Genomic DNA, 16,742 nt, shown 5'->3' with positions numbered 1-16,742 from the left:
GCCTGGGGCATTAGGGCTAATTCCCCACTATCGAAACTCAATATCCTTACGGAGGCACACAGGATCACTAATTATCCATTATTATTCACCTCATAACTCGAAAACTATTTATGTAAAGTATATAAAAGTATACATTTTTTGAACGGAAATGAGCTCATAAATCCATTTAAAATGTCAGTTTTGGGTCAAAAAGTACAATTTTCGAGAAAATCCCCAAAAAACGGCTTTTTTGACCAAAAATTTTTGGTCCGCCATAAAAAATTATTTGAAAATCAAAACTGTAAAACATGAATTTTATTAATTTAGACAAATAAATCTAGAAAGTGCTTTTTTATTTTTTCGAAATTTTGCTTAGTTTTTAAAATATAGGCAAAAAATCAGTAAAACGTGTGACCCGTGTTCAAATTTTTTGAATCATGGGTGATAAAAAAGTTCTAGGCCCTAATTTAAAAAAAAAATGAAAAACACTATCTAGATTTTGGCCATATCTAAACGTTTGACTTAAAAACTTACCTCAGTGATGCTTCATTTAGACGCTATAACAAAACAAAAATGGTTAAAAGTGGTCAAAAGTGAACTTGCCGAAAATCGCGATTTAGAAAAATACAGCGGATTTTAGGTCCATTTTTGAAGATTATTCCATGAATATATAATCCGGTGACTTGTGACGTTTGGTCAAGATAGAAAATGAGAAGGGGCGTCCAACTGCAGCAGATTGGCATTTTTTTGGTGATTTAGAAGGTAAAATATACAATATGAAAAAATTATCCGTGCACATTCGGCATATGTTTATCCACATGGTGTAGCCATTTTATTTACTGCAGTCTTGTTTCCATGGTGCAGCAGAGCTTCCGTAAAAGTAGAAAACGAAACACTTATGGCTTTAAATTAAATTGTGGTTTATGCAGTAGGCCTACCGTATATATAGGCATCATGCTATAAAGAGCGTTTTAAAACACTGCATGAAAACATTCACGAAAAATGCTTTAAAGCAGTTTACCTTTTAAAGTATGCAGAAAACATTATAAACGTGAAAGTTGAAAGCCAGACAAACATTGCAAATAAAAAGGCATTCGGCCAAAACATTCGCAAAAAGTGTTGTAAAACCAAAAGCTTTTATCGCAATCATGGTATATAATAGACCTAATAGGCCTACTAATGGAAATGTAGTTAAAATGGGTTCTGAAAAAAGCACGAATTTGCGTTTTCTTTTTACTGGGGGTCGCCATTTTGTGCGATTTTGTTGGGTAGAAAACCGCACAGGAATCACAGTGGTACCACATGTGTACACTCATGCTGATTTCAAATATCGACATTTTTGACATAGAGTTGTAGGCCTATATGCCTAGATGGTCGATATGATGTATTGAAATGTCAACGTTTTTGACATTGCGTTAATGGTCAATCAGGAGTAGAGAACGTTTGAAAACGAATCTTAAATCCGTGTTTTAATATCACTTTGAAACATTATTAAGGGCCTTATGTATATAGGCCTACCGGTAGTAACTATATTTTTTATGGTCTTCAAAATTAAGACGAGACTGAACGACCGCAGAGGCTCCCGAACCAAGGCTGGGACTGCATAAAAGGTAGGTCTATATTCTTGTCCGACTACACCAACTTGGTAAATCAAATAATAACAATGAAATGAATGAATGAATGAATGAAATAAAACAAATTTTTAAACATAACATAATAAGCCTAATGATGTACTATACGGGCTAAGTCTAGCCTACTAGCAAAATATTTAGGGCCTACGTTTTCTATCGTATCTACCAGATTGCGTCATCATTACAGGGCTTCTTACGGGTAACTAGGCCTACTTCTTACAGATAAATTTCATCTTTTCAAGTTCAGAATGAAACTTGAAAAACAAAACAAAAACAAACAAAAAATTCACTATTATATTCAAATTTTTTTCCAAAACCTATAATTTATACCACTATATCAGCACTTTTTGGCGAAATTTATCGAGTAGGCCTAGGCCTACTGATTCTGGGACGGGGACGGGACGGTGGTGGTCTGCACTCTGTCGGCCCGCAGTTTCGCAATGCAATGGTGCAAGCTTTACCTGCCTTGGAAGAGATCAATACGATAAAATACGGTAGTGATCGCGATTGGCGACTCCAGCGCCTCAATCAATAATCACCTCGTCCATCCAGTTTACCATGTGTGCGTGTCTTTGCTAGCTGTACGCCGCAGTACGCGTTACGAGAACGCGAGATATTGCGGGAAAACAATGATTTATTTGCTTTTGCATTTTGACGAATTTTTAATGAAAAATGGTCTTTAAAATAGCTTTTCTTATGGTTCAAATTTTAAGATTTCTTTAAAATCTATTAATGACAAGATAAAATACGGTTTGAAGATGACATTAGTGATGAAAACTCAATTTTGGCCATGTAACACTTCAGTGATCCTATGTGCATCCTTAACCCCAAACTCAATATCCTTAACCCTAACACGCCCAGGTACTACAAAATACTACTTGCATCCAACGTGGTGCGATGACGTAATCGCTCTAAGTGATTATAGGCACGCTTTCGCTGGCCAGGCCAGCTCAAGACCAGTGGCAAAGTGTCGCCGACTTAGTGCTTGGCATACGAGGGGTCTCGGGTTAGAATCCCACCCAGAGCAAACAACTTCTTTCTTTGTTTTCTCTCTTATTCCTTCCTTCTTTCCATTCCCGTCACCAAGAAGCCTCTGTGGCGTAGCCGCGTTAGTGTTAAACAATTATTCCGTTTGGGCACATGAAACATTGACCAAATCCTAATTCTTTTTATTTGCATGTTTTCTTTCAAAACGAGTCCAAATTTGAAGACTTGGCACAACTCTTAAAAGCATTCAAAACATGCATATAGCCTAAATATCTTCACTTTTTCATCTTCATTTCAATGGTTAGTTTCCAAAATGAGTAAATTGGGGGAGAATATGAACAATTACAATTGAACAAACATGTTTGTTTCAGAATCGATAGCCTTAAATAATTCTTTGTGAATCTTTGAGGGTGTAAGATTGAATTGCATATTAAAAAAAACACTCTAAAATGAATATTGTTGGCACTGTTTAAAACAAAATGTGGAATTTTAACTTTGAACTAATTACTCTCTAAATGTAAAAGAGTGACATTTTCACTCCCTGTCAAGAGTGAACTGATTTTCACTCTTATCGAGTAAACTTGGCTCCTTTTCGAGTGACAAGAAAGTAATATAATTCACTCTAAAAAGATTGATTAGTTTTCACTCAATTAAGAGTGAATTACCACTTTTTTGGAGTGAGAGTCATTTCATTTCCACTCTTTTGAGAGTGGGTTTCAGTCTCTTTAAGAGTGAGAAAGCACTCTTTTGAGAGTGAAATATTTTCACTCTTTACAAAGAGTGATTTTCACTCTTCAAGGACTGGTCCCTAGAGTCACTCTTTGTAAGAGTGAAATTCACTCTAAAAGAGTGAATTTTCACTCTTTTACATTAAGAGAGTAGGTCAAAGAGAAATATTAGTGCAATATTTTTCCCATCATGACTATAGTTTCTAATCAATATCCAGGCTATAGTAGGAGCAAGCGAAAATCCGTAGATTTTCGATGATTAGAAGATGCCACCTATCTAGATATGTTCTACACATATCTAAGAACAGGAAAATCTTTGTTGCCAATTTTGGAGATGCTGCAGAGGGCGGCCATCTTGGATTTCAAAATGGCCGCCATTTTCACTATATTTTGCCCTATATGTCAGCTTGTGAGCAACATACAAGATTAAAAATGGTGGCAATACCCATGTTTGTGATACCAAGGATTCCATAAAAGCCATTAACTTAGTTGTAAGTAGTTGAGTTTGGCGGCCATCTTGAATTTCAAAATGGCCGGCATGTTAAACATACTTTCACCTATATCTCAGCTTGTGAGTAACATAGAAGGCTAAAAATGGTGGCAATACCCATGTTTGTGATACCAAGGATTCCATAAAAGCCATTAACTTAGATGTAAGTAGTTTAGTTTGGCGGCGGCCATCTTGAGTTTCAAAATGGCCGAAATGTTAAACATATATTCACCTAAATCTCGGTTTGTGAGCAACATAGAAGGCTAAAATGGTGGCAATACCCATGTTTATGATATTGGGGGTTCAAAATCACCATCCCATAATGGTCCTTTCGCTGCCACCGTGAATTTTAAAATGTAGCCCGGGTGAGAGTCATTTCAAATACCAGTTGTTCAATGTCCTACACATCTATTAATAACATACAGAGTCGTAATTTAATTGATGGCATCTAGATTATATGGATTTAAATAGAGTTGTTGCAAGTTGCTACCTCTGCTATGCTTGTTACATCATCACCACTGTCCTCTTCATTGTCACAGTCACTTAATGTATGAGAATGAGCATTGTCACATAGTTATTTCTCTTCACAGCATGTACAGTCTGTGCAAAACAGTCCATTCATTTTACACTTGCATAGGTCACTGGTACACCTGTATTTAACGGCATCTGGAGCTGGAGGCAAATGTGTCATCACTGGTTGCTTCAGAAACAGTATCTGTCACACCAAGACAATGCAATAATGATGTCATGGTTGGCATCCAAAGTATCTAAGACCTTACTGCCTTTGTCGGCAAACATTCCAGTAATGTCGGCTCTAGACAATTAAGGCAAGCAACACAGGAAGACTTGCTGCATTTGATGGCCCGAAGCATTGTATCTTGGTCCTAGTTTTATGTTTCTATGGCTCACTCCCGTGTCTGTTGCAAGGTTTGGATAGCGCCTTACAGCCAGGACCAAGACGTCTGTGTCTGGAAAGAAGATCTTCAATGAGGTAGCACCATAAATTGTTGGTGGCCTCAATGCCATGCAGCATGCCCGGGGCAGCATGAGCTTGGTGTCTGCCTTCCCCTGTAAACTACTTAGGTTAAATCGTCGGCTGTATTCCATAGTGGGGTATAGTGATTTTTGGTCATTTTTTTTAAATTGGCACATATGTTTTGGATGATGTTCTCTTTCATTTTTCTAAGTCTCATCAGTCATAATTAGCTAATTAATTAGTAATTAATTAATTAAATGTGGCGTATAGTTACAAAGTCACATTTTTTGTATTCCATAGTGGCGTATCGACCATACGCCACTTTTTATACTTTACTTACTTACTTTACTTTAATCCACTACTTTTGCCTTTCATAGCGTCGTGGGAAATGTAACTTTCTTTCCTGGGCGAGTCGGGTAGCCTCACTCATGGTAATCCCATGACTTGCGAGTACTTCCTTTACTCCATCTGCCCACCTCTTCCTTGGTCTTCCTCTAGCATGATGCACTTATGGTCCATTGCAAGCCCGATTCGACCTTTGTGGCATTAAACCCAGTTAACAGGAAATTAATCCAGTAAATCGATTCAATAAAGCAAATAAGCTCATGCATTCGATCACTAACGGCAACCAGCTTCGGTCGATTACCCCAGCTGCAGCGTGTGTAAACTCTAATTTGCATAGAGGCTGTACGTGAAATTATTGATTGGCTCCAAACAAAGGATTTGAACCGGTGCACGTAATCATGGCGCAGTGCAGTCCATTCAATCAAATGTTGTCATCAACCTATTTGATCGCAGTGCATTGTTATGTGTGTGAGACGAACTGTCGCGGTTGATTGCAATCAAACAAACGATGTCTTATGTATTACTTTGTTCCGTGATGAAAATCGTGATGTTTTATTTAATCACTCTCGAAAAATGTATTTCTTTTGTAGGCCTATTACTTTGTTTTGTGATGAAAATCGTGATGTTTTATTTCATCACGCTTTAAAACAAACGATTTCTTATGTATTACTTTGTTTCGTGATGAAAACCGTGATGTTTTATTTCATCATCACGCTCTAAAACAAACGATTTCTTATGCATTATATTTGTTTTGTGATGAAAATCGTGATGTTTTATTTCATCACGCTCTAAACAATAATTATAGTTACATGCATTTCAAGAAAAAATCTTATTAAAACGGTAGGCCCTATGTTGTTTAGAAAAATGTAGAAAGTGATGATGATGATGATGTCGATGATGATGATGATGATGATGATGATGATGATGATGATGATGATGATGATGATGATGATGATGATGATGATGTCTCCAAAAGTGTCCCGGTTTTTTTTTCTTGCCCTAAATCGTGCGTATCTATTAATAAGGCACTTCAATAATCAATAATCAGTCCGTGACGGCCTCCACTAACTAGCTACTAACTTGGGTTATGGGACCTGATTTTCATGTTCACTGTCACTTACTCATCAGCGAAGTACGACCCTTTGTCAATTACCTACAGTACCAAATTTCGGCATACTATTTAAAAACTCATCATGATGATCGAACAGAGAGTACTTTAAATGTAGCTTGTACCGTTTTCGTGTGGCATTCTTCAGAAGTGAGCGGTCCGTTTACCAAAATTTTCGGTCAAATCTCCATTCAATTAACACGGGATTTGGCTAGCTATGCCTTGCCCTCACTCACTGTTTTACCAAAGTACGAATATTTCTGAACATCTAACCTAGCTGTAATTTTAGGTCATGTTAGAGAAATATATTTGCTAGAAGTTTTTGAGAGTACTTTTAATATTGGCCGGTTATTTTTCACACATTGACGTTAACTAGGCAAATGCCTATCCTTTTAACGTGGCACGATTTGTAGAGGTCACAGCTCAATGGTGAGAGCACTGTGTATTGTGTATAGGAAAACGGACAGTAACTGCAGTATGGCCCTAGTTCCTGTTGTTTTGCTGTTATATGTTCTTGATGCAGGTTGGCTAGGGGCCAGTCGCATAAGGTGACCGAACCATCTAACTTGTTGTTTTGCAACATATTCTGTGATTGGTGTGGTGCCCACCATCTTCCTGATATCCTCATTCCTGATTTTATCCCTCCTTGACTTATTAGCTGCTGTTCTTAGGCATCTCATTTCACAGGTGATGAGCTTTTGGGTTGTTCTTTTGTTGAGAGTCCACGTTTGGCACTGGTAGCAGAGAGTTGGGAAAAATATGGCATTGATGAGTTTTGCTTTTGTATCCATCGGTATTGCAGGATGTGTGAGAAGCGGGCCTAGTTGGTAGATAATATTATTGGCCTTTTGACATCGTGTCTCTATTTCTCTGGTGATACTTCCATCCTCAGAAAAGATACTTCCCAAGTACTTAAACTCCTTTGTCTGTTTAAGCTTGCTGTTGTTGATGGTGATGTCAGTATCCTTGGGTAATCGACTAACCACCATAGTCTCTGTTTTGGCTATGCTGACTTTCATGCCATATTTCTCACATGCTGCATTTAGTTTGTTGGTATGGTCTTGAAGTCCTGCTGAATCCTTGTGGATGAGGCTCTGGTCATCTGCAAAGAGAAGCTCATTTATTTCTCCACTAGTTGGATTTGCTTCCTTGGCGATCTTGTCCATATAAATCAAGAAGAGCAGTGGCGACAGCACACAGCCTTGACGTACCCCTGATGTTACTGGGAACCACTTTGACTGCCCACTTCTGGTTCTCACCATGCATTTGCTGTCTTTATATAGAGCTCTGACATTATCTAGCAGTTGACCTCTTATACCATAGCCCTCCATTACAGCCCACAACTGTTCTCTATCCACCCGATCAAAAGCCTTTTCTTGGTCTACGAACACCATGTGCAGCTCCTGGTTGAACTCGATACACTTTTCACATAACTGTCGAAGCGCAAAAATTGCATCTGTACATCCCCTGTTTTTTCTGAAGCCAAATTGTGTTTCACTTAGTTGCAGCTCCACAAGGGGTCGAATTCTTCTCTCTATGATCTTTGCAAACATCTTGCCGGCGTGACTCAGCAAGGAGATGCCCCTGTATTTTTCACAATCTCTCTTGCTTCCTTTCTTTTTCCAGATAGGAATCACTATCGCCTTTTGCCAGTCATCAGGTGCTGCTCTCTCCTCCCATGCTGCATTGAAGACTCTAGTAAGCCACTTGATTCCAACATCCCCACATGCTTGGATGGCTTCTGTTGTTATATCGTCAGTACCGGCTGCTTTATTTTGGCACTTTCTTTCACAACAGCTCGAACTTCATCTTCCAAGATAGAGGGTTCCTCTTCATCAGGAAAACCTGGATTGAAGGGTTCCTGGGAGCGTTGACTATCCCCGAAGTTGAGGAGACCATCAAAATATTCCTCCCATCTGTTGTTTATGTCTTCTTGGTCAGTGAGTGGATTTCCAGCTTCATCATTTATCAGTGATGTGGGGTCAAAAGGTTCATCCCTTTGTCTGACAGCTTTCACAGCCTTGTAGAATTCTCTGGGTGATTTCTCACATTTCTCTGCTAGGTTTTCTCCATATTCCTGCCAAGATGCATTCTTAGCTGTTTTAACTACTTTCTTACATTCTTTTCTTGCTTCTTTATACTTGTCATAATCACTCTGAGACTTCGTTCTGGACCACTGCTTAAAGAGTTTCTTCTTTACTTTGATGGCTTCCTTCACTGTGTCATTCCACCATGCAGTTCCTTTCTTATCACCTTTTCCTGCCTTCTTTATCCCACACTTTGCTTTCAGCGTATCTGTTAGTGAGGTTTTGAACAAGTTCCACTCCTCCTCTGCTGTACCTTTCCGGTCTGAAAGATTGTCACACATTTTCTGTGCCATCTCCAATTCTATTTCTTGACAGGTGTCTTCCTCTCTGAGTTTCTTCCAGTTGATAGTGGTTGTCACTGGTTTCAGCTTCCTGTTTCTTAGTTGGTGTGGTGCCCTGGTTTCCAACATCACTGGACGATGGTCAGTGTCCACCTGTATGTTGGGCATGGCTTTGGAGTCTATTACATGTCTTTGGTGTGATTTCCTAGCAAGAATAAAGTCTATCTGTGATGCCTGCTCTAGGTCGTTCCACTTATACCAGGTGTAAATTTGACTTTTTCTGTGTTGGAAGAATGTATTTGTGATGAACAGTCCATGCTGAGCACATAGCTCCAGTGTTAGTTGACCGTTGTAATTTCTGTTGGTATTGTGGTCACTGTGTGGGCCGAGGTGTGCTTCCCATGGTGTCCTCTGGTTTCCAACTCTTCCGTTGAAATCTCCCATAACCAATAGGTTGTCATCCAAATTTACCCCTTGGATTATGTCTGATAACTGATCATAAAAGTCATCCTTTTCCTCATCAGTGTATGAATCATTGCAGGGTGCATAGATTTGGATATATGTTGTATTTTTACCATCCTGTCTTATCTGCAGTTTCATGATTCTCTCTGAAATATATTCTGTCTCTGTGATGTTCTTTGCAACTTCTGGGTGCAGAACAAAACCAACTCCATGCTTGGCTCTTTTGTTCTTTTCAACTCCTGACCATATGAGGACATAATTGTTGTGGATTTCTTTCATCCCATATTCCTTTCGTCGGGTGTCTGATATTCCCATGATGTTGATTCTGTATCTTTCCATTGTTTCAACAAGTTCTGGTTCTTTGTCACCTAAGCCACTGACATTCCAAGTGGCTATTCTTTCCATTGTTCTAGTCCGAGGTCGTTTTCCGTTTCCAGGTCGTTGTCCGTTTGAATCTGTCCGTTTACATTTCCTTGAGTTACTTTGAGCGAGATTTAAATCCACTGCCGGCTTGCTGGGCCAGTCGTAGCTTCACCGCAGTCCTCAGGACTCCGGTATTATTTCTGCTTGTTAGGCAGTTTGGTCAGCAGCCACTTCTTGTCACTATATTACAAGGCGCCTCTGTCCACGAAAGCGTGAAAGGCATTGTACCATGTGATGTATCCACAGGTTTCATCTGCCATGTCGTTGGCACGCTTTAAACAACGTCTATTTAACCCTTAGCTGGGACTCCGGTACTGCTTGTTAGGCAGTTTGGTCAGCAGCCGCTTCTTGTCACTATATTACAAGGCGCCTCTGTCCACGAAAACGTGAAAGACATTGTACCATGTGTTGTATCCACATGTTTCATCTGCCATGTCGTTGACACGCTTTAAACAACGTCTATTTAACCCATAGCTGGGGAGAAGTGGTATAATAGGATAAATAAATATACAAAAAAAGAGAGGAGAGATAGTCACAATACCAGTTTGCACCCACACTAGCTTTGACCTGACAACACAAAGAAGTAGGGTGTCGTCCATGTGGGGATGCGCCGTCCCCTTCAGACTGGGGATCTGTATCCTGTACCCCAGAATGAAATCAATGAGCTCCTCGGCAGTGCTAACACTGCCTCCCCTTAACACACTGCCTCCCCTTAACACACTGCCTCCCCTTTTTATACACATTTTATAATTATGAAATATCGGCAAAAAGGAAAAACAACGTATGTCATAGTGGCGTACGCGTATCGGACCTATACGCCACTATGGAATACGAACGACGAAAAGTAACGCCATAGGGATTACACGGCGACCGAGGTGGCGTACGGTTAACGTTAGGTTAGGGTATTGCGTTTTGTTTGTTTTCCATAGTGACGTATAGTTTTATTTTCAGTTTGCCAGCAATAGTATGTATTTATTTCTTTTGAAAAATATATAACAATAAAATCTATTTAGTTTACTACAGAAATTTCACATCATTTACAAAATATAATGAATGTCTGATTTACACAACTCGATTTTAAATTGGCATTTCTTCAAACCCGATTTTCTCGAAAAGTTGTTTATTCGCGGCGCCCCACTATACGCCACTATGGAATACGGACGACGAAATATCCTGTGTGAGTGTTCTTCTTTATTGTGCCACGTAACTACATCATGCTTTCCGTTAATAGCAGCATGCTGCAGAATCTTCTCTGCTAAAGCTGTCAACTCACATTTTGTCTTAACATGTGCAAGTACCTTTCGCATACCTTCGGTTAATTGCAATTGATGTTGATCTGTTATGTGATAAGCCACAGCTTTATTTCCAGCTAGCGGCCGTTCACATGTTGAAACTTTAAGGGAAATGTCACCAAAGTCATAGCGATCAAAGACCATACTAGGTGCACCGTGCACGTCATCGTAAGTATTGTACTTCTCCCAGAAACGTTCAATAAAGTGACTGGTATTCCTAACTTCATCCAAGTTATTTACATGAACAGTAGAAGATGTGTCATTACTGGATCCCCAGGCAAGGAAGGAACAGACAAAGTTTTAGATGATCTATCCATAGCCTCCATCCTAGATAGAGGTGTCTGAAGGTAGTGATTCAAGGAGGGGCATCAAGTCAATCTTGGAGAAAGTGATGAAAAGTGATCCATCTGGTGCAAAGAGAGCTGTGGGTACTACAGATAACTCATCTCTCGAGCTTTGGATATCACTAAAAGCCGTGCAAATAATGCGCTGTCTTCTCTCAGCTCTATCAATTTACTTTCATCCTTGCCTTTCACTGCAATAGCACTTGATGACCACGTGTGGAGTTTCACTATCATCATGGGTACTCGCAAATTAAACTTGTTGCTTGCTATCGTTTCAGACACAAATGTAGCGAAGTTTGTTCTTGTCCTTTTTCGTTTCTGGGAAAACTATAACACTTACAATGAAGTTCACCTAGTCTTTGATCGCTATGACTCCAGACATCTTGATCCAGACACGGACGTCTTATAACTGGCTGTAAGACACTATCCAAATCTTGTGCAGCTGACACAAGTGTGATAACTCTGAGTGAGCCATAGAAACATAAAATTGGGACCAATATGTTTTAGGGCTATCAAAAGCAGCAGATCTTCCTGGGTTTGTCTGGAGCCGAAATTACTAGGAAGTTTACCGTCAAAGGCAATAAAACATGCTGGAAGGTCTTAGATAATTTGGATGCCAACCATGAGATCATTATAGCGTTTTCCCAACTTGGTGTGACAGACACTATTTCTGAAGCCACCAGTGACACCACATTTGCCTCTAACTCCAGATGCCGTCAAATGCAGATATGGACAGACTCGGTGTACCAGTAAACTATGCAAGTGTAAAATGAATGGACTGTTTTGCACAGACTTCTGTACATGCCGTAGGTAGAAATAACTACGCTCCTTCTCATACAGAAAGTGGTCGTGACGATGAAGAGGACAGAGATGATGATGTTTAACAAGCCTAGCAGGACTTGCAACAACTTTATGTAAATCCATATAATCTAGATTCCACCAGTTTAAAAATTACTACTCTGTATGTTATTCATAGATGTGTATGACACTGGTGTTTAAAATGGCTCTCACCAGCATGTGATTTTGCAACCGCCATTATCATTATCATAAACATGGGTATTGCCACCATTCTTAGCTTTCTATGTTGCTCACAAGCCGAGATATAGGTGAAAGTATGTTTAACATGTCGGCCATTTTGAAATTCAAGATGACCGCCGCCAAACTAAACTACTTACAGCTAAGTTAATGGCTTTTATGGAATCCTTGGTATCATAAACATGGGTATTGCCACCATTTTTAGCCTTCTATGTTGCTCACAAGCCGAGATATAGGTGAATATATGTTTAACACTTCGGCCATTTTGAAACACAAGATGGCCGCCGCCAAACTAAACTACTTACATCTAAGTTAATGGCTTTTATGGAATCCTTGGTATCACAAACATGGGGTTTGCCACCATTTTTAGCCTTCTATGTTACTCACAAGCCGAGATATAGGTGAAAGTATGTTTAACATGTCGGCCATTTTGAAATTCAAGATGGCCGCCAAACTAAACTACTTACAACTAAGTTAATGGCTTTTATGGAATCCTTGGTATCACAAACATGGGTATTGCCACCATTTTTAACCTTGTATGTTGCTCACAAGCTGAGAAATAGGGCAAAATATAGTGAAAATGGCGGCCATTTTGAAATCCAAGATGGCCGCCCTCTGCAGCATTTCCAAAATTGGCAACAAAGATTTTCCTGTTCCTAGACATGTGTAGAACATATCCAGATAGGTGGCATCTTCTAATCATCAAAAATCTACGGACTCCCAGTTCAGGACCCTTTGCCACCGGAAAAAAATATTATAAAAATTTAATAAATGTTGACTCATCCAATTCTCAAAACAAGATTTCAAAAGTTTTCTGCAAAATTTAGCAATGTCCACGTTCACAGAAAAGTCAATGACCCATTTACTTGTTGTTTATCAAAGCCAGCAGAAGAGTCCTTTGTCCCAGGCCTTACCAGACAAATTCATTCAGTAGATGTAGAAGGGGTCTACGAACACAGTTTGAACTCTACTTCAATTTGGGTAAATTATCCTATCAAAAGCTCACCACCCCCACGGATTACGGAACATTCCTGTCAAGTCCAGCAACGAAAATGCGCACGCGATAATTCCTGCGAGAAAAAAAAAAAAAGCAACGCACTACTATTGTCGAAACTGTTACACACCTTACACTTCGAAAGAGCGGCTAGCCGTTCACGAAGATCTTTGTCTATGCACGATACTGTGAAGATTGAAATGCCGAAAATTACAAAAACTCTTTTACCAACCACTACAGATCACAGAGTGTTCCATTTGTTGTGTACGCTGACTTTGAATCCTTCACGAAGCCCATTGATACGTGCCAGCCAATTCCCGGCGGTAGCTACACGAAAAAGCACCAGAAGCACGAACCTTCGGGCTTTTGTTATTACATCAAGTGCTTCGACGACTCAGTGTACTTCCAAGAACCAGTGATTTTTACTAAGAAATCTCCCGAAGATGACGTTTCGCAGATTTTTGTGAACACTCTTGAGGAGAATATTAGAAAAATTTACAGCAGGTTCTGGAAAATTGAGAACAATAAGTATGTGTCCATAAAAAATATGATCTTTGGACGACAGGATAGAAAGGTCTTTGAAGAGTCCACTCACTGCCACATTTGCAAAGCTCTACTAACTCCGAATGACGAAGAAAACTACAACGTCAGGGATCACTGCCACTTCACAGGAAAATTCCGAGGAGCAGCTCACAACAATTGCAACTTGAACTACAGGACACCCAAGTTCTTTCCGGTGATTTTTCACAATCTTGCTGGCTATGACGCTCACCTTTTCATCAAAAATCTTGGAAAACCCGAGGGGGAGATTGACTGCATCCCAAACAATGAAGAAAAGTACATTTCCTTCACCAAGAAGATCGTTGTTGGATCCTTCGTTGACAAGGAGGGTAAAGAAGTCGAGGTCAAGCGCGATCTCCGATTCATCGACAGCTTCAAATTTATGGCGTCGGGTCTATCCAAGCTTGTCGATAATTTGTCCAACTTTCCAACGATGGAAGAATTCTTCCCGAGCGAAGAAAAAAGAAGACTTCTCGTAAGAAAAGGTGTTTACCCATACGATCATGTAAACTCCTTGGAAAAACTCCAAGAAACCCGTCTTCCATTGAAAGAAGCCTTCTACTCCAAGCTCATCGAAGAAGAAATCTCTGACGAGGACTACCAACACGCTCAAAAGGTTTGGAATGCCTTTGACATGAAAACCATGAGAGAATATCATGACCTCTATCTAAAGTCTGATGTTCTATTACTAGCGGATGTCTTTGAGAACTTCAGAAAAGTTTGTCTCGAGAACTATGAGTTAGACCCCCTCTGGTACTACACAGCCCCAGGGCTTGCATACGACGCTATGTTGAAGACTACTCGAGTCACTCTGAATCTTCTTACTGACATTGACATGGCAATGATGATTGAAAAAGGAATCAGAGGTGGTGTGTCGATGATTTCCACAAGGTACTCAGAAGCAAACAACAAGTACATGGGAGACCAGTACGATCCATCAAAACCTTCCAGGTACATCCAGTATCTTGACGCCAACAACCTCTACGGCTGGGCGATGAGTCAGCCATTGCCCACCGGAGACTTCAAGTGGATGACTCCCAGGCAATTGGATGATTGGACTACACACCCTTGTATTTTGGAAGTTGACCTGAAGTATCCTCAAGAACTTCACAATCTTCACGATAATTACCCACTAGCACCAGAGAGGGTCACTGTCAACAAAGTAGAAAAACTTATTCCAAATCTTCGAGACAAGGAGAAGTACGTGATTCACCACCAAGCCTTGAAACAGTACTTGGATCTTGGTCTGAAACTGACCAAGGTTCATAGGGGAATTAAGTTTCGTGAAGAACCTTTTATGGGAAAGTACATTGACCTGAACACCAAGCTTCGACAAAAAGCAATTGCCGGTGGTGTAGTCAGCGGAGTTTGCGTGGCTCTTGGAAAAGCGACCATGAAAAAGGTTGAAAAACATGAAAGTGTCAAACGGACCGCCGAAAGCAGTTTGAACACTGTAAACGATCTTGTTTCAAACGCCCTCCGAGACAGGCAAGTGAGCAACGAAGAATCCCACCATATCCTGCGGGAGATGGAGAACTATAGAGGTCATAAGGCCAACATTAAGCACAGCACCCGCGCAGCGCTTATCGAATTAAATGCTGACAGAGAAAGGGTGATTCGCGCAGAAGCCGAAAAGGTTGGGATGGAACGCGGAAAAAAAGAAACGCTGACGTCTCTCAACAACAATACGGGTACATGGGCTGCGGAGGCAGCCACCAGGGAGTAAACAAAAAGCTAGAAATAAATTTTGTTGTGTGGAAATAAAGGAAATGGCGAATAAAAATCAAAAATCAGACGAAGATCTGAAAATGCAAAACCCAGATGAAGATCTGGCCGAAGTAGTAAGTACGCTGGAAGCCAAAATAAAAAATAGACTAAATTGGTATAGTAAAAGAATTGAAAGGAATGAGGAAAAAATTCATACTCTTAATGTAATCATTGGAACGTGCATTGTCGGGGTGTGTACCTCAATGGCTGTCGGAATTTACGAAAGGTCATTCCTGTAGCGCCAAGCATTTGAGCAGATTACAGGGGTTGAAACAAAAAGCTAAAGTTTAATTGCCTCCAAGCCCGCGAGTCATTAAAAAAATCCTATGGTGATCACCATAGGATTTTTTTAAATGTTCAAAATTTGTTGAAGATTTAACCAAGTTCAGAGGTTGTAATCGTATAGGTTGTCCACGGACCTCTTGGGTTATATTCTTTGTATCGCCCTTCGGCTTTCTTACATCCATTTTCATACCAACATGTAAAATATACCGGATACCCCTCTTCTTCAAATTCTAATTCAGCCTCTTTTTGCCCGTTATTATAGTACCACTTCCAAATACCGCTTGGCTTACCATTCTTCCACATTTCTTTTCAAAAATGTCCTCTTTTTCTCAATTCTTCTATAAAGGCATCATACGTATCATTGCCAGCCCAGTCCCAGCTTGGCAAATCTGGCAGATCTATTTCTTCGTTACCGCTTGGCCCAGAACCCATTTTTTTTTATTTGTACACCGTAAATTAAAAAAAGTTCGTTGACCTTTTGACCTCTTAAAAGTAATTCTTGATATTAATCTAGTATATACTCCAAGTTTGGTTGTGATACCTTTGATAGAACACCAAATACAGCAATTTTTCGATATTTCCCTAGTCAAAAATTTTTTTTTAAAGTTCGTTGACCTTTTGACCTTTTGACCTCATAAAAATAATTCTCGGTATTAATCTAGCACACAGTCCAAGTTTGGTTGCTATACCTCTTACAAAACGCCAGATACAGCAATTTTTCGATATTTCCCTAGTCAAAATTTTTAAAAAAAGTTCGTTGACCTTTTGACCTCATAAAAATAATTCTCGATATTAATCTAGCACACAGTCCAAGTTTAGTTGCGATACCTCTTACAAAAGGTCAGTTTCAGCAATTTAACTAACAAATTTAGGATTTTTTTTTTTTAATTTTAAAAATCCAAAAAATTTTTTCTAGAAACACTGATTTTAACCCGAAAAAAATAAACCCCTAAATTTTTAATATGAA

At 39.7% G+C, this 16,742-nt stretch overlaps 2 protein-coding genes across 2 annotated transcripts; one reads left to right on the top strand and one right to left on the bottom strand.

Annotated features, from left to right (window-relative positions):
• Positions 1–7,991: 7,991 nt before the first annotated feature.
• On the bottom strand, positions 7,992–9,479 carry LOC140145193 (craniofacial development protein 2-like). The gene has a single exon (XM_072166965.1). It carries the CDS (start codon positions 9,477–9,479, stop codon positions 7,992–7,994), a length of 1,488 nt encoding a protein of 495 aa, XP_072023066.1.
• A 4,230-nt stretch (positions 9,480–13,709) lies between these two features.
• LOC140145191 (uncharacterized) lies at positions 13,710–15,449 on the top strand. The gene has a single exon (XM_072166964.1). It carries the CDS (start codon positions 13,710–13,712, stop codon positions 15,447–15,449), a length of 1,740 nt encoding a protein of 579 aa, XP_072023065.1.
• Positions 15,450–16,742: the final 1,293 nt, after the last annotated feature.

The sequence above is a fragment of the Amphiura filiformis genome, unplaced genomic scaffold (assembly GCF_039555335.1).
Source record: "Amphiura filiformis unplaced genomic scaffold, Afil_fr2py scaffold_167, whole genome shotgun sequence".
Classification (NCBI taxonomy): domain Eukaryota; kingdom Metazoa; phylum Echinodermata; class Ophiuroidea; order Amphilepidida; family Amphiuridae; genus Amphiura; species Amphiura filiformis.
The sequence above is the reverse complement of the archived record's forward strand: the minus strand, read 5'-3'. Positions and strand labels throughout refer to the sequence as shown.

Bases quoted from the DNA above. Each gene is read 5' to 3' on its own strand.
- LOC140145191 (XM_072166964.1), top strand. From the start codon at position 13,710: ATGATCTTTGGACGACAGGATAGAAAGGTCTTTGAAGAGTCCACTCAC.
- LOC140145193 (XM_072166965.1), bottom strand. From the start codon at position 9,479: ATGGAAAGAATAGCCACTTGGAATGTCAGTGGCTTAGGTGACAAAGAA.